Source organism: Convolutriloba macropyga, chromosome 2 (assembly GCF_964194025.1).
Source record: "Convolutriloba macropyga chromosome 2, txConMacr16.3, whole genome shotgun sequence".
NCBI classification, from domain to species: Eukaryota; Metazoa; Xenacoelomorpha; order Acoela; family Convolutidae; genus Convolutriloba; species Convolutriloba macropyga.
In genome coordinates, this window is record NC_134469.1 from 85,511,668 (window position 1) to 85,528,058 (window position 16,391).

General features: G+C 35.2%; 3 protein-coding genes across 12 annotated transcripts in view; 1 reads left to right on the forward strand and 2 right to left on the reverse strand.

Annotated features, from left to right (window-relative positions):
• Window positions 1-16,391, reverse strand: part of LOC142334806 (flap endonuclease 1-like) — a 247,310-nt gene that overhangs the window by 169,241 nt on the left and 61,678 nt on the right. The window lies entirely within an intron of this gene.
• The window catches only part of LOC142334804 (uncharacterized), a 134,672-nt gene that overhangs the window by 44,603 nt on the left and 73,678 nt on the right, over window positions 1-16,391 (reverse strand). For 6 of the 10 annotated variants that reach the window (XM_075383124.1, XM_075383119.1, XM_075383118.1 and 3 more), the window contains 4 exons: window positions 11,690-11,981; window positions 7,372-7,453; window positions 6,859-6,921; window positions 2,874-2,936 (listed from right to left, as the gene is read on the reverse strand). In XM_075383124.1, coding sequence (XP_075239239.1) covers window positions 2,874-2,936; window positions 6,859-6,921; window positions 7,372-7,453; window positions 11,690-11,981 — 500 coding nt within the window. The remainder of the gene's footprint in view (window positions 1-2,873; window positions 2,937-6,858; window positions 6,922-7,371; window positions 7,454-11,689; window positions 11,982-16,391) is intronic. The other 4 variants (XM_075383123.1, XM_075383122.1, XM_075383120.1 and 1 more) reach the window with 3 other exon arrangements.
• On the forward strand, window positions 13,855-15,915 carry LOC142335546 (uncharacterized). The gene is made up of 2 exons (XM_075384085.1): window positions 13,855-13,983; window positions 15,799-15,915. Exons 1-2 carry the CDS (start codon window positions 13,855-13,857, stop codon window positions 15,913-15,915), a joined length of 246 nt encoding a protein of 81 aa, XP_075240200.1.

The following is a 16,391-nucleotide window of genomic DNA, read 5'->3' on the forward strand; positions in this document are numbered from 1 at the left end:
GGAGGCAAAAAAAACTGATTAAAAGACATATGTTTTCACAAAAATTTGCAAATTTTATCAAAAAATTTCGAAAATTCGAAAAGTTAAATTGGAAACAATTCCATCGGCTCTAAAAACAAAATCTGTAGATTTTTTCCAAAAATAAAAAAATTCGAGACACTAAAATTTTGAAAATCAATCCACTGTCACTAGAATCAAAGCAATACCCTATTATCAAAACCTAAAGAAAATTCCCTAGCCCCTGAATTTGTAAAAAAAAACTCAAAAATGGCGGAAAATTCCAAAAAAAAACGTGAAATTGCAAACATAAGTATCATTTTGCATGTTTGTGTTTGTAGTACCAAAACATATAGCTCATAAATGAGCATAACAATAATTTTGTCTCGCAAAAGACGTTCATCAACTCTTAAAAATTTATGCTAAGACTAATCTCTAAAATCCTAAAAATGACCATCTAACCATAAATTAAGGCCATCCAAGCAGTCAGAGGTTCGAAAAAAACTGCTTTGTAGCAAGATCTCCAATTCATTTGAAAAATATGCTGAGGAGCTTCAAGCATCAATTCAGTTAAATAACAGAGCACGTAATTGCCAGAAAATAGCCGCCGTTGACGCGCTTCCGCACATAGGTATTGAAACAGAAACAAAAGATAGAAATTGACCAATTTTGTTTGATTTTTCTAGTGACAAAAGGTGCTCCAGTTTGGCGTGTAGTTTGAGTTAGATTCTAAAACGAGACCTAATTCAGCTTTTAAATTGAAAGCTATTAAGCTGAATACTGATGTCAGCTAGCAATCGCTCTAACGAACTCTGATAATCTAATGCACTATGACTTAATGATCGGGCTTTATCGGTTTATCGCGTTTCTTTTGATTCTGCTCTTTTGACTCTGACCGTATTCACTACATTGCGTATTTCAATGCGTGGAAAAATTTAAAATCCATTCAGTTGAAACAATAAGTGAAGCAAGTCAGTAGTCAAACGTGAAAGTCGTGACTTATGTAAAAAAAAAGGCAAAATGAATTCCAAAAAAAAATTGTAAAACGAAAAACGTGATCAAAAGGAAAGCGAATTAAAAAACATAGCAGAACAAGCCCTGACGTACAATTCAGAGGATTTTCATTGACTAAACTAAAAACTAGACCTAGAACGGACTATGAGTGAATTTTGAAAACACTTTTAATAAAATCAGATCAAAAGAAGAAAAAGGAGATAATCAATCTCAAATCCCGCATGCGAACAAAAGACCACTAGCGAGAAAAGGAAATTTGGTTCAAACGAAAAACCGAGCGAAGAATGAACTATGAATGGATGGGAAAAACTATCGAAAAACTATGAATGGAAGAAAAAACCGATCGAAAAAATCGAAAAAAAACAGTAAAAATCAAAGTAAATTGCGGCTTGTGAACAAAAAATTACTAGCGAGAAAGCGAATTTTTGTTCAAACACCGTTTTCTCACTCTACTTTAAAATTAGAGCGAAAAAATTTCGCAAAACCACTCATTTTTTGCTCCACTTCCTGTTTTGGCGTGACCAAAATCACTACTCAAATTTGACTTCAAAAATCATGAAAATGTGTAAACAGATCTTAAAAAAAGACACCGCCCCAATACAATTCAAATTCTTTGAATTGTAAAAAAGGAGAGCAGCTAAATAAAAGCCGTTCGAGAGACTGACGGCGGCAATTAAAAATGTGAAAAAAATAGGAGCGCAATAATAGCCCGCTGAGAAGATAAGGGTACGATAAGATCAGTAAACGCTAACAGCACTACAGATGGGCTAAATAAAGTGTACAAATCTTCTTTCCAGTTAGCATAATAGCCGTCATTGCCAAAATAGCCCCAACTGGTTCCCATTAGCAATTTCTCAATTAACAGAGCCCACCCATTTGTACAGACTCACTTGGATGCAACTCTGGAGTTTGTTTCTTTGGTCAAACGCAAATTTTCAAGCAAAGGGGGTTCCAAAAAAATCTGCCCCTCATCATGATTTTATCTCTTCTCATCCGCAGCTTCGGTGAATTGTACACTTAGAGCCCAGCAAATCTCTAAAAGAACTACTCAGCGACTTAATATACTCTGGACTTTATCCCTATTAGGAGGACGAGAAGTTAAATGGTCAGCCGAAAAGGAGAACTTTCACGCCACTAGTACAAAATGGCGTTAAAAAAGACCAACGTGACTAATATAATTGCCTCGAATTTCGTTCAAGATCAATTAATAATGCAAAATTTACCGAGATCTCAAGCTAAACATGAGCAAAAATTTCTGACGCTGATGAAGGATAGGAAACAGAGAAAAACTGATCTTCAGGTATGGCTCGTGAAAAAATGAATACGGAAAAAGCTCGAGACGACTACAGCGAAAATAAAACCAAAACTTTCATAATGAAGCCGAGGACTAGCTTTTCCTAATCTTTATATTTTATCCAAAACCGTTCGTGTTTGAACTTTGAACAATGTCTCTGAATTAAATTACCTTTTCGCAGCTATGAGGATCCATTTTCCATTTAAGCTATGACAATTTCGAGTAGTGAAAATCAGAAAAATGATCGACAGGACTATATTAACCACGAGAACAGTTAACGGCTTTCTCAACAGATGTTTTGAGATCGATGCGATAGATAATTTACAATCTACATGAAGTGATATAGTCTATGGTTGCATGTAAGACATCTGATGAAAATAGGAACAACTTCAGTTGAAACTTTTTGAATGCTTGATGAGTATCCGAAACTGTTCCCCCGCATCAGGTAGATTATCACCATCGATAATTGACATTTTCAAAACCTGATAATGATAGATGTTAATTTTGTTCAAATAGATGAATGGGGGGGGGGGGGGGGCGAGAAACAGATTCGTGTATTCTAACAAACCGGCTTATTCTTCATTATTTGTTTCAACCGTCCCAGTTTTGATTTAAAGTTGGTAGGCTTGTCCTATTAAATAAAAAACCATAAAACAAAACCGACTAAATTCGGGCGAATTGCTCTCAAACGAGTGAGCGATTGGCTCCAGTAGTAGTGAGATGGGTCTTCGGACGCAAACGCCCCCTGCTTTTACCACCACCCCTCCTTGAGGACGAAAATTTAAAAGCGCCCGAAAAGCTCAGCCAGCAAATTTCATAAAAAAGACCGCATGACTAATATAATTGCTATAAGCTTTGTTTGAGAGCAATTCAAAATAAACAACAAATTGATCCACATAGTACTGTACATAGTCCGTTGATTCTAGAAAAATGTACCCAAAAACTTGGCGAACGAATATTTACAAAACACAGTATAAAAATAACATAGCTGGCAGATTGCCAGAAAATAGCTTCGTAGATCCGCAGTCTAAAAAAAAAACAGAAAAAGAAGGACCCACAAAAATTCGTTTTTTCATTGAAGGCTGATATGTTATATTTTGAATAAAAATCTGCGTTTTTGCTGCCTCTATTAGCTGCTCTCAAATAACCTTCATTTAGATTGACACACACCCATTTGACCTTATCTCTTTGAATTAAAGTAAATAGAAGTCAATTTCAAAGTGAGGAAGTCATTTTTGAGAGTGAGGTAAGTCAAGTGTGACCAAAAATTTAACCACGCGAAAGAACAAAAAACTCGCTCTACTACGAGCAAAAATGACTTCACGCACGCACTTCAGTTAAAATTGCATGAATGAATGAACAAAAAGCAGGTTTGAAGTTGTTGTGACGTCCTATGGTCATAACAAAAATCGCAACGACGAAATAAAGAAACGTAGCAGGACAAGTCCTGACGTACAATTCAAAGGATTTTCATTGACTAAAACAAAAACTAGACCAAAAACGGACTATGAGTGAATTGGGAAAACCATTTATTAAAAAATCAGAAAAAACAGAAAATCAATGTCAAAATGCCGCTAGCGAGAACAAAAAACCACTAGCGAGAAAGGTAAATTTGATTCTAACAAAGAACTAGGCTTAGAATGAACAATAAATGGATTGGGAAAACCATTTAGAAAAAAAAACCGATCCAAAACATTGAATAAACAGTAAAAATCGAAGTAAAATTGCCGCATGTGAACAAAAAACCACTAGCGAGAAAGTGAATTTTTGTTCACCCTTTTCTCACTCTACTTTAAATTTAGAGCGATAAAATTTCACGCCGCAAAACCCCATCGCCTTTTCGCTCCACTTCCTGTTTCGGCGTGACCAAAATCACTACTCCAATTTGACTTCAGAAATCATGAAAACGTGTGAACAGATCATAAAAGACAGCGTTCAAAAACAATTCAAATTCTTTGAGTTGTAAAAAAAAGGAGCGCTATAATAGCCGTCTGAGATGACGGCGGCTATTAAAAAACAAGAGAAGGCCAGTAAAAGCCCAGCTATCGCTTAGCGGCTATTAATTAAGAAAATCGGAGCTTGAAAAGAGTTGTGGAAAGCTCAATGCAAATCAAAATCAATTAATTGTAAAAACCGCGATGAGATAAAAAAAAAACCTCGGATATCCCGGCTACTGCCCAAAATCAACACAAAATTTGACGAGAAAGTCTCAAACTAAAACCCTACCAAACGTAAACAAAAAATTTGTGGCTGAAGTTGGGATGAGGTGGTACAAATTCAAATTCTCGTTTCCAATCTTTTTGCAAATGAGCTCTACGTTTTCCACGTTTTCGACTTGCTCTCAGTCTTATCTTTCTAAAACACTGAATGTTTTTGAAGGAAAAAATATAACTTCGCATATAGAAAATTGCTCCTTTTTTTGAAAATGGTTGAACAATAAGTTTTGAATGGATTGGGAAAACCATTTAGAAAAACGATCCAGTAAAAAAAAATCAATGTGAAATTGCGGCATGTGAATAAAAAACCACTAGCGAGAAAGCAAATTTTTGTTCGAATACCGTTCTTTATTCGGCTTTTTAAATTAGAGCGAAAAAAACGCCGCAAAACCACTCGCTTTTTCGCTCCTTTTCCTGTTTCGGCTTGACCAAAATCATAACTCCAATTTACAATTTGACTTCAAAATTATGAAAATGTGTGAACAGTTGTTAAAACATAGCCGGAGGAATTCCGGAAACGACTCGAAGGATAAAAAACGCCAATACTTAAGAATTGACTACTCGAACGACTAGTGCGAACCCTGAACCTCCACAAAAGCCATAAAAAACAAGGAAGAATAGAAAAGGCATTCAAAAACAAAATGAACAAAAAAGTAGAAAAACTTAATGAGCTTTTTTTATAGTACCAGGAAACATAAAGCCGAAAAAAATTCTTCTGCAAATAGAGCAATGAAAGCTCGCAAAAAATGGGCAAGTCATAATAGGCATAATAAGAAACTTGTGATGAAAAAAAATAAGAAAGATGAAAAAAAGCAACTTGTCTAAGATGAAAGAAAAATGGTTTGAAATTTCTCAATTTTACTGTCACTTTTCCTGAGAAAAAAAATGACTTCCACCAAAAAAACTTTAGTCAATTGGTATCTGAATATTCCCTAATTAACAAGCTTTTATTCAAATCCCACTTAAAGCATTAAAACAAAAAAACTGTCAAAAAATCAGTAAATTTCGTCCAAAAATCAGCAAAACTGATCAAAAACCTCCAAATAAGCATTAAACTCAAATTAACTACTTGAAACCTTCAATTCCTATCAAAACAAGCTTAAAACTTATACATTATCATCATCAAACCTCATAACCATCAAAAGTTGCAAAAAAACTGCTTTGAAAAGCCGCACGTGAACAAAAAAATTTCGCTCGCTTAGAGAAAATTTTTTCACACATCAATTTCTCGCTCTCTCAAAAATAGCGGTATGAACAAAAACCACTCTCTTTTCGCTCCGCTCTTCACTTTTGTTCAGCGCCAAAATCACTCAAATTTTTTCACGCGTTTCATTTCCCGCTTCAAAAATCACTCCAATAAAATTGATCATAAAAAAGGACTTGTCCAATACTCCTTTTCGAGAAGGCCAATTATAGCCCTAGCTATCGCTGTGCGGCTATTAAAAAACCCCGTTTCTACAAATTACGCGTTTTAAAATTAACCCATTTCCATATATCCTCTAGAAGTGAGCGCTAATTATATTTATTCTCACAGTTTTCCATCTTACATTATCCACTTCATCCCCTTCGAGTTTTTCGTTCCATGCTCCGATAACAAATCAGCATAAATTATCTCTTTCAGGAATATTTATACTACATAGTTTTCCATAATTTTAAAAATAGGGTAAAATATTGGGCATATTTTGAGTGTTTTGTCTTGACATCATTTGGGACCAATCAATGTGAAACTCATTATAGGAGTTGCTAGACACGACACAAAACTCGAAAACTTAAGCTATGAACTGATATCGTCTTGATTTAGAATTTTTCTGTCTAAAAACAGTTAAGTCAAAATTTTAAGACAGGTAAAAAAGACAGGTTTACCATCATTCTTTCAAACATCGTTCAAGAGAAAACGAATAACATTACCATACTGCAGTATTGCGTGTTAGAAACAGATCGCTCAGAGGCACCCCCCCCCCCTCCCAGGATAAATTATGACCCTCTATAATTGCTTTCTGTGCACTTTATACTGGTGCATTATATTATAACATGTAATGTCTGGTCCCACCTCTTCTTAAGGTATATAAATCATCAAATTTTCAAAACAAGCTTTGTTTGATCACACAAGCTAATCGAAACTAAAATTTTGTAAGCAGGGGAACGGAAGGACTTTCCTCATACAGACCACAAAATGAAATTTACAACTCAAAGCAGAGCCGCCACCAAAACAAATACAGAAGCAGAACTAATTCTTTTACAAAACTTAAAGATGATTGATAATTGTCTTTAACAAAAAGAAGCCCAAATAATTTAAGAAAGCGATTACTGTGGTTAACTGTTTACTATTTTCCTCACCAGTTTCAAGTTGCGCTTGGTCTGTTCAACTTCTCGCGCTAATTCACTGTTACACGCAAGCAGCTTAAATATAAAAAGCTTTTCAAATCAATTTTTGGCAAATTTAACACTTGGTGGTGTGCGTTTTTATCGCCAACCCCGTCCACTATAACTTGAACTTTAACAACTAGAAAGTTAATTCCTCCTTGCTAATTATCCTCTTTTTTCCTTTTTTTCTAATTTATCCATAGGCACATTCAGCAAAGTTCACACGAACAGCTTAACTTTCATATCCGCATTAACTCTTTGACCACCTTTAGGCTATTTAAATTCATAGTTAACAATCATTTCTAACTCTTTTCCGATCCTAGGACTAAAAATCTACAAATTTCCTTTCGTTATCAGCCACTCGAAATTACTATAAGATTGAAAGTGTCATAAAATTGAGTGACATAGCTTTATTAGTGCAAAACGGAACCTGAGTAACAGCCTCAATTCCAAAACAGATTCTTATGCATGTTGTTATGTGAGTACCTGTTGATCAGTCATTCTCTTCAAGTGCTGATTGGTGAGACTGTCTCTCCTCCCTCTCTTAATCCTCACCTCCTGCACACTTCTGAAACATCAGCACAATCTGAAATTTACAAATGCTAATTTAAAGAACGTTTCTTCTATCTCTTTCTCTACTTTCTCCTCACCTCAATTACGTATTCATAAAGCTATCGAAAAGTCTCGAACTCTTCCTTCAGAGAAGTTGGCTTGCATGAATGACATTCTACTCATCTTTTTTAAAAAAAAAAATAGGAATGTGGTAAAATTAGAAAAATCAAAGTTCAATTTCGAAGTAAAAAAATCAATCAAATTTCAAATATATTTATCTTAATTCATCTCCCTAAGCCCTCTCGTCATCTATATGTTTCAACCTTTAAGCAATCGTTAATCCTTTCCGGATCAAGACGTTTTCAAGAGGTTGAAAAATCGGTCAAGCGAAAAATCGCCTAAAACGACCACAGGACTAATATAGTTGCCAGAAACTTCGGTTGAGAGCAATTGAACAGTAAGCTCAGCTTAATACTAATACCAGCTAGCAGTACACACTTTGTGAACTGACACTAAGTCTTTAAACAACAAGTCTTAGAGCCCGGGCTTCTGAATTACTTAACATTGAGTTCGCTAATTCAGAAGTCAACCGTGACTTGTTCAAGATGAGATGGAGAATTAAATCAAGTTTTAAAAAGGGGAGCGCCTAAATAATAGCCGTTGAGAGTCTGACGGCGGCTATCAATAATCAAAGTTGGCAATTTAAACGACTTGCTACCAAACGACAGGCTAAAGGGGTACCCATAGTAGCTTGCCTCATCTGATTGAGTGCTGTAAATTTTTAAATATTGGCCGAAATATTTCAAAATAGAAGACACCCCTTACCTTAGTTTTTATGTTGCCAAATTGTATCGGTTTGCAAGGTTTTCGTTTATATCAGAAATAACTGGGTGGGTTATTTTAGCAGAACAAGCTGATGGAGGACGATAAACGATGCCATGAATTATGCGTCCTCGGCATTTTCGGTTAAAGGCATTGTTTTGATAGGCGCAATTGTTTTGATCATGTGCGCCTACTTCAAGCCGTTTTTTATGTATTAAATTTTTAATATTTTTGTTAAATAAGGTTTGTGGTAATTAAAGTGAGTTTTGAGCTTATTTGCAGATTTTGGTTTTTAGGCTATTTCAGCAATAATTTATTTTACCTATTTCATTGTTTTAATGCACTTATAATTGATTGCTCTGAATCGAAGTTTGCAGCTTTTGTCTGCCGTGTTGTCTTTTTACGCAATTTTTTGCGTGAACGAATTTTTTCTCTTCAATAGCGATAAGGTATAGCACTGAGGGCGTTGAGTTCTATTTAAGTCTTACGGCTCACTAGTCTCTGAGTGTGCGATTTAGAGAATTTTTTGGTAATTTCGCAATTTTGCTTTTAGGTCAGCAATTTTGTTGAAAAAACTATAGAAGAACTCACGGACTTAACATTACCAAGCTCATAGGGGTAAGAAAGGGCAATGCATGTACAGAAAAAAAATGACAAGACAAATAATTTTGTAAACGAAAACTTAGATACAGAAACAAGCCAATTTTTCTCTGACAACTCTCTTCTGGGTGCACGATTCCATTGCAGCTTGCTTCAGCCGTGATGGGCATTACAAGCTGATCAATAGGTTTAGAAAAGAGCTTCAAATGATGTAATTAGACCCAATAGAGACCAGTAATCAGATTAAAAGCGAAAAAATAAGGCCAATATTTTGCCTGGACTTTTAACAGAAACCTACCACCCGTTAACTGAAGAATACTGCTTAAAAATGTGATTAAAGATCGTGATAAAATTCAAACGCAAAGTCAAAGTGGCAGCAACACTTACAAATATAAAAAATTCTTCGCATTTTGTTCGACAGCTATTAAAAACAACCTGTAGGAAAGAATCATGATTGACAATTTAAAAGCGCGTGCGATTAGGAACCGAAAGAACTCTGGCACTGCTAGTGAGACTTTTTCAAATTTTCAATCTTTTTTATTTGGTTTTCACTTTTTGTTGGATCAGATGAAGATGCTGTATTATATTCAATATCTAATCTGAGTACAAGGAAACCTACTATTTATACAAACGAGGCTCTCGAACTTGTACTGTTGCACTGCTATTGTAACTCTCTACTCAAAGTTAATATCAAAAATACCCGACGGAAACCGAACATAGCTGCCAATTAAACTCGCTGGCCGTAGAAGATAAGTAATAGAAATTACACATCTAAATTGATGAAGTTTCCCTTTCAACTTAAAAAGCTTTCGGGCGAATTGCTCTCCAACGACGGGTGAGCGACTGGCTTTGGTATAAAGGTTGCTTAAAGGGGGACAAGAAACAAAATTGGAGGGTACAAACATCACAAAATAGACTTACAATTTGTGTAATTATACCTCCTCAACAGTTTCGGTAAAGCTTTTACTTAGAGACTAGTAGAGCTCTTTCCTAAAGCGTTTACAAATTTATCCTGCTTCTGGTGATGAAAAGTCAAAGGGGTTAGATGAAAAACCGAACAAGCAAACAATTGCATTAAAAAGATTAGAATGCACGGAGCTGCAACAATATCTGACGGCTGAGAGAACTAAGAGAAACGTGGAGCTTGATCGACAACAGGACGGGCTGACGATTAACTTTTAATGACTTTTTGGAATATCTTCAGTGCCTTCATTTTTTTTCTCCTTTTTGTCTGAAAATAAACTTTATTGACTTTAATGAAGTGTTTTATTGGAAAAATTGGAAGACCTCTTTTTGAACTCTGTCGAGAACACTGAAAAATTGTAATCTGAAGTTTCGATATCTACCAAGCTACAGTTTTGCTATTCATTAAAGGAACCAGTTAGCAAATGTTCCAGTAAACAAAAACAATTTTCTACACAAAAACTCGCAATATTAATACTTTTCTGCTATTTCATTATATCAACAATAGCAGCCGACAACAACTTTTTACATGGAACCTTCATAAAGCCTCTATGCAACAAAGATTCATAAGACAAACAATATTGTGAGAAGTAAACAATGGGAACATGGTGACTGTACATTGATTCACCATTGTATGTACATTTATATATGCATGTTGTTTTTACACACGCAGACACAGAAACTGTAAGACAGCATGAAAAATATGACCTAATATTTTCAGATTTAAGTTTATAACGACCATTGTGTTACCAATAACTTGCTTTCTTATTCACGCTCCGTTTAATTTATTATATCGCTTCAAGCACAATTGGTTATGACCTTTTAGATCTAATTCATAAAGCAGGAGTTGTAAAGGCCTTAAGAGTTCTGCCTTGAAAGACAACAATAACTGAAAACAGAATAAAAATCAAGTGTTCATTACTTGCATCAACTAGTACCAATTTTTTATTTTAGAACATTTGCTCACTTTTGATGCTGGTTTCTACAATTCGTATCTTAATATATTAAAAATGTTGCACGCACTAAATTTTGATTAATCCTCTTAATCGGCTTTAGTCAATATTTTCACTTTTGTAAATTAAGCGCTTTCTATATTATCTGTAAAAGAGGCCTTTTTTTCGCTGCAAAATTCTATGTATGTTTAGTTGGGTACCAATAGACACTTGTGATGAACTATAGTGAAGAACAATAACTTTTTGAAGATAGACAATAACACAACGTAGATCCACAAAACCCATCGCAACATAAGATTCTCGCCAGCGTTAATTCTGCTGATTAAAATAAAACAAAGATCAGATTTTTCAGTTTATTAGCGTAAACCTCTCAACGGTAAAGAAGTCGCGCTGTGCCAATGAATCGCCCACAGTAATATTGAAAACACAGACAGCTGTCAAACATAGCCAGCAGGTTGCCGAAATAGCTGCAAAACATACTGTCAAGATGTAGAATATTAATACCAACAGATACACAATTGAGTTGATGCATTTGTCAACCTTTTTAAAAACTTTTTCAAACTAAAAAAAAAACATCAAATTTGTTATTTTATTTTGATCGCCATGCTTTACTATTAGTATTGATCATTATATAGGAGTCCAATATTGACTTTATTGACCTAGGGGTTAGAGCGACCTTTACAAAGGTATAAATCATTTAGAAAGTGAGGTAAGTCAGTTATGATAAACAAATTAAAACTCAACGCCAATCAGTTTAAGAAATGACGTCACACCTTAACGTAGCAAAAGACCAGTGAAATAGCGGCAGGAAAAGAACAACAAATTTATGTAAAGTCAGTTTTAGTACCGACTAGTTTCATTCTACACATTAGCTATGGTGCTGTTTCTATACGCAAAAAAAACGAGCAACTTACAAATCTGCTTCTTTGGGTTCACTAATATTGTCATCTTCCTCCGCATCTCCGTCATTGTTACTCTCTTCCGCATCTCCGAAGTTCTCATCCTCGTCCAGATCGTCATCTTCTGTTGCTCCCTCTTCTTCCTCCTCCTCCTCGTCCTCCCCAGTAGCAGTAGGGGGCACAAGAGTGCGACAGCTACCACCAGAACGGTCCAGACTGGTCTTACTGCTGCTGGCTCCCTTGGAGTTGAAGCCTCCTCCTCTCCGTTTAGAGCGTCTGTCTTGTTGCTGTTTATCGCTTATTGAGTCTTAAACAAAAACAAACAATCAGATAACTTGCCACTGAAGCACAAATCCGTTTCACATATTATCTCCAATATTAACACAAACCTATAAAAGAGCAAAATTGCTTAACTAACAATCAATTGCGGATAGCTGAAAGCAAACCCAAACTGAGACAAACATGACCTAGAATATGCTATCAATCGATTGCAAAAATCCGATCTTAAAATTTTTAAACATTAGAATCACAGGAAAATAGACGCCTGTCAACAAATAACCATTAGTGAGAAAGAGAATTTTTGTTCAAACGCCGTTTTCTCTCTACTCTGAAATTAGACTAAAACTTCACGCTGCAAAACTACTCGCTTTTTCGCTTCTACTTCCTGTTTCGGCGTGACCAAAATCATGACTTCAATTTGACTTCATAAATAATGAAAAAGTGTGAACAGATCTTTAAAAACACTAGCAGGCCCGCAAAAGCACCACAAAAACATCATTTAAAAGAATAGGTTTTTAAAAAATCAGATTTCTTTCGCACCACCTTGTGATGGAACCCCTGCCTCTCATTCACAAACTATATGTATTATATTACGCTGGGTTTAGGAAATAAACCCCCACGGATAAAACCCACTTAACGTTAGATAGCAAATAAACCCCCACGGAAATAAACCCCCATTTCAAAATTGAACTTCGGTTGTGATAATTTGTTTGGTTGTGATAGTTTCATAACAAAAACACCCAAGGTCCGCTGACGCATGGCCATGGCCTGCGAGGCATGGCCAAACGCGCTAAATGCGCAGTTCTTTAATAGTAAAGTGGGGGTTTATTTCCATGGGGGTTTATTTCCTATCTGAAATGAAGTGGGATTTTTTTCCGTGGGATTTCCTTCCGCAACCGCGTCACGCTACCGATGTGTTTGGTTTAGCATATAACCCCAAGCACCAGCAGTTTTTTGTACACCCCGTACACAGATATTGAACTTCTACATGATGGCTTAGCTAAACGCAGGTAAAACGGTAAGCTGCATGTCTAATGAGCAAAGATGAGGAGCTTAAACATTCAAGATATATAAGAAAGGCAGGGAAAAAACAGAAAACACTGAGAAAAAGAAAGAGAAGAAAGGGAGAGCAGAAATATATATAGATAAAAAAAACATGACATGAAAGAAGCAGAGAAAACAATGACAAAAGAAAGATTAAGGGAAAAAAGAACAGAAAAGCAAGAGAGAAAAGACAGAAAAAAAGAAATGCAAGAGACGACAGAACGGTAAGAGAAAAGAAAGGAAACCGAAAGAGAGAAACAAAAGATAAAAGAGAGAAAAAGAACAGAAAGGAGAGAGGAAAAAAGAACGAGAAAAGACAGAAAAGAAAGAGAAAAGGCGGGAAAAACCAGAAAAGAGAGCCAGAAAGAAGCATAAATGGAAGAGAAAAGACAGAAGAAATAGAGAACAGAAAGGCAGAAAAAAAGAAAAAGAGGAAGAAAGAGGGAAAAAGAGAGCAAAGGAAGGGGGAACACAAAAATAGAAGAGCAAGAGAGAAAAACAGCATATGACAGAGGGAGAGAAAACACTGAACAGAAAGCTAGAAAAGAGATAAAGAAAAAGAAAAAGAAACGCAAAAGAGGAAAGAAAGACAGAGAGGTATGAGAGAAATGCATGAGAAAAATCAGAAAGAAAGGAGAGAAATGTAAGCGAGGAAAAAGACAGAAAAGAGTTAGAAAAAGAAAGAAACGGAAGAGAGAAGGCGGAAGAAATAGAGAAGAGAAAGAACAGGAAATACAGCGAGAAAATAAAGAACAAAAGAAAAGAAATGAAGAAAAAAGGAAGAAACAAAAGAAAAAAAATAAAAAAGAACAGAAAAGCGAGAGAAAAGAAAGACAGAAAGTAGATAAAAGCAAGAGATGACAGAAAAACAAAAACGTTTCAGAAACCAAAGAGAAACGGAAAAGAAAAGACAGAAATTAGAAAAGGCAGAAAAAAACAGAAAAGAAAAAGAAGAGAAAAGAGACAGAAAAAAAGAGAGAGGAGAGAAAAAAGACAGAAGAGAGATAGAGAGAGAAACCAAGAAATGAAAGGGAAAACACAAAAAGACCAAAGAAAGAGAAAAAAACCGAGAAACTAAAAAAGAAACCAAAAAACCGAAACCACCATTGAAAGAAAAAAACTGCGAAACCAACGAGAAAAGAAAGGCAGAAAAAGAGAGAAAAGCATACAGAAGGAAAAGAAGACAAAGAAGAAAAAGAAGAGAAAGAGAGATACGACAAAGAGCAAAAAAAGGAGGAAAAAGAACAGAAAAGAAATACTAGTGAAGAAAAAAAAGAAAGAAAAAAACAGAAAAGGCAGAAAAGAAGAACAGAAAAAAGGGAGAAAACAATGAGAAGAGAAAGGCAGAAATGAGAGACAGAAAAGGAAGAGAAAAGCAAGAGAAAAAAGAAAAGCAAAAAGAGAATAGAAAGAAAAGGAGAGGTAAAAAAGACAGGAGAAAGAGACAAAAAATATAAGAGAAAAAACAAACAAGACCAATGAAAGAGAAAATCCGAGAAACCAAAAAGAAAAAGTAAGACAGAAGAAAGATATGCAAAAAAAGAAAAGAGACAGAGAGAGCAAAAAGGAAGAGAGAAAAGAAAGGCAGAAGAAAGCGAACAGAAAAGAGAACAGGTAAAAGAAAGCGAAAAGAAACACAAAAAAGAAAGAGTAAAGAAACAGAAAAAAGAGGCAGAAAAGACGAAACGAAAAAAAAAGAACAGAAAGAGAGTAGAAAAGCAGAACCGAAAGACGAAAAAAAAACAAGAGAAAACAGAACAGCATAAAGAGAAAAGAAAGAAAAGTAAGAGAGAGAAGAGGATAGAGAAAAGACAGAAAAGAGCGGTCGAACAAATTGAAAAGCAAGAGAGAAAGGGAGAGATAAAAAGGGAGGAGAGCGAATGAAAAAACAGATAACTGAAAGAGAACACAAAAAAGACTAATCAAAGAGAGAAAAGCAAAAAAGGAAAGAAAAGATAAAGAGAAAAGAGCAAAAAATAAAGAGAAAAGTAGGCAGAAGAAAAAGAACAGAAAAGAGAATAGAAAAGAAGGAAAAAAGAAAGACGGAAAAGAGGGAAAAAGAATTAAAATAGAAAAAGCAGAAAAGAGGAACAGAAAAAAAAGAAAAGAAAGAAAAACGAAATGAAAGGCAGAAACGAAAGACGGAAGAGAAAAAGCAAGAGATGTAAAAAACAGGAGAGAGATGAGAAAAACAGAGAAATGAAAGAAAACACAAAAAGGACTAATGAAAGAGAAAAAAGAAACTAAAACAGTAAAACAGAAAAAAAGAGAGAAAAGCAAAACCAAGGAAGAGAAAAGAGAGAAAGAAGAGACGAAAGAGTGCAAAAGAAAAGAAAATAAGAAAAAGAACAGAAAAAAGAATAGTGAAGAAAAGAAAGAGAAAAAAACGACGTAAAAGAAAAAGAACGAAAAAATAGAAAAGGCAGAAAAGAAAAACAGAAAAAAAAACAGAAAAAAGAGAAGAGAAAAGCAGAAACGAGAGACAGGAAACAGAAAAGCAAGAGAAAAAAAGAAAAGCAAAGACAGAATAGAAAGAAAAGGAGAGGCAAAAAAGACAGGACAGAGAGAGAGAGAGAGAGAGATAGAGAAAGAGACAGTAAAAAGTGAAAGCGAAAACACAAAAAGGACCAATGAAACCGAGAAAAAAGAAACCGAGAAACAAAAAGTAAGACCGAGAAGAAAGAGAAGCAAAAAAGAAGAGGGAGGGAGAGAGAGAGCAAAAAGGAAGAGACAAAAGGAAGGCAGAAGAAAACGAATAGAGGAGAAAGAGAACAGAGAAAAGAAAGCGAGAAAAACGAAAGAGAAAGAGTAAAAGAACAAAGAACAGGCAGAAAAGAAGAACAGAAAAAAAAGAGAAGAAAAGAAAGAGAAGAGAAAAGCAAAAACGAAAGACCGAAAAGAAAAAGCAAGAGATGTAAAAAAAACAGGAGAGAGAGAGAGAGAGAGAGAGAGAGAGATGAGAAAACGGAGAAATGGAAACACGTAAAAGGACCAATGACAGCGGAAAAAATAAAAGCCAAACAGAAAAAGAGAAAAGCAAAACCAAGGAAGAGAAAAGAGAAAGAGAAAGGAGAGAAAGAAGAGACGAAAGGGTGCAAAAAATTAAGAGAAAATGAAGGCAGAAGAAGAACTGAAAAATAGAAGATAAAGGCGAAAAAGATTAACAAAAAAGAGAAAAAAATAGAGAAAAGAAAGAAGAGAAAGACAGAACCGCAAAGCAAAAAAGAAAAACAATAGAGAAAAGAGAAAAAAGACAGAGTGAGAGAGAGGGGGGAAGGGGCAAACAACAGAAATGAAAGAGTGAAAACACAAAAGACCACCAAAAGAGAAAAATAGCTGGCAGATTACCAGAAAATAGCCACAATAGCTTCGTAGCTCTGCAGTCTCAAAAAAT

Excerpts from the sequence above, each read along its gene's own strand:
- LOC142335546 (XM_075384085.1), top strand. The coding sequence starts at position 13,855 with ATGACAGAAAAACAAAAACGTTTCAGAAACCAAAGAGAAACGGAAAAG. Across the intron at positions 13,984-15,798 it reads GAAAAAAAGAGAGAGGAGAG|AGAAAGAGTAAAAGAACAAA; the intron begins AAAAAAGACAGA and ends GAAAAACGAAAG.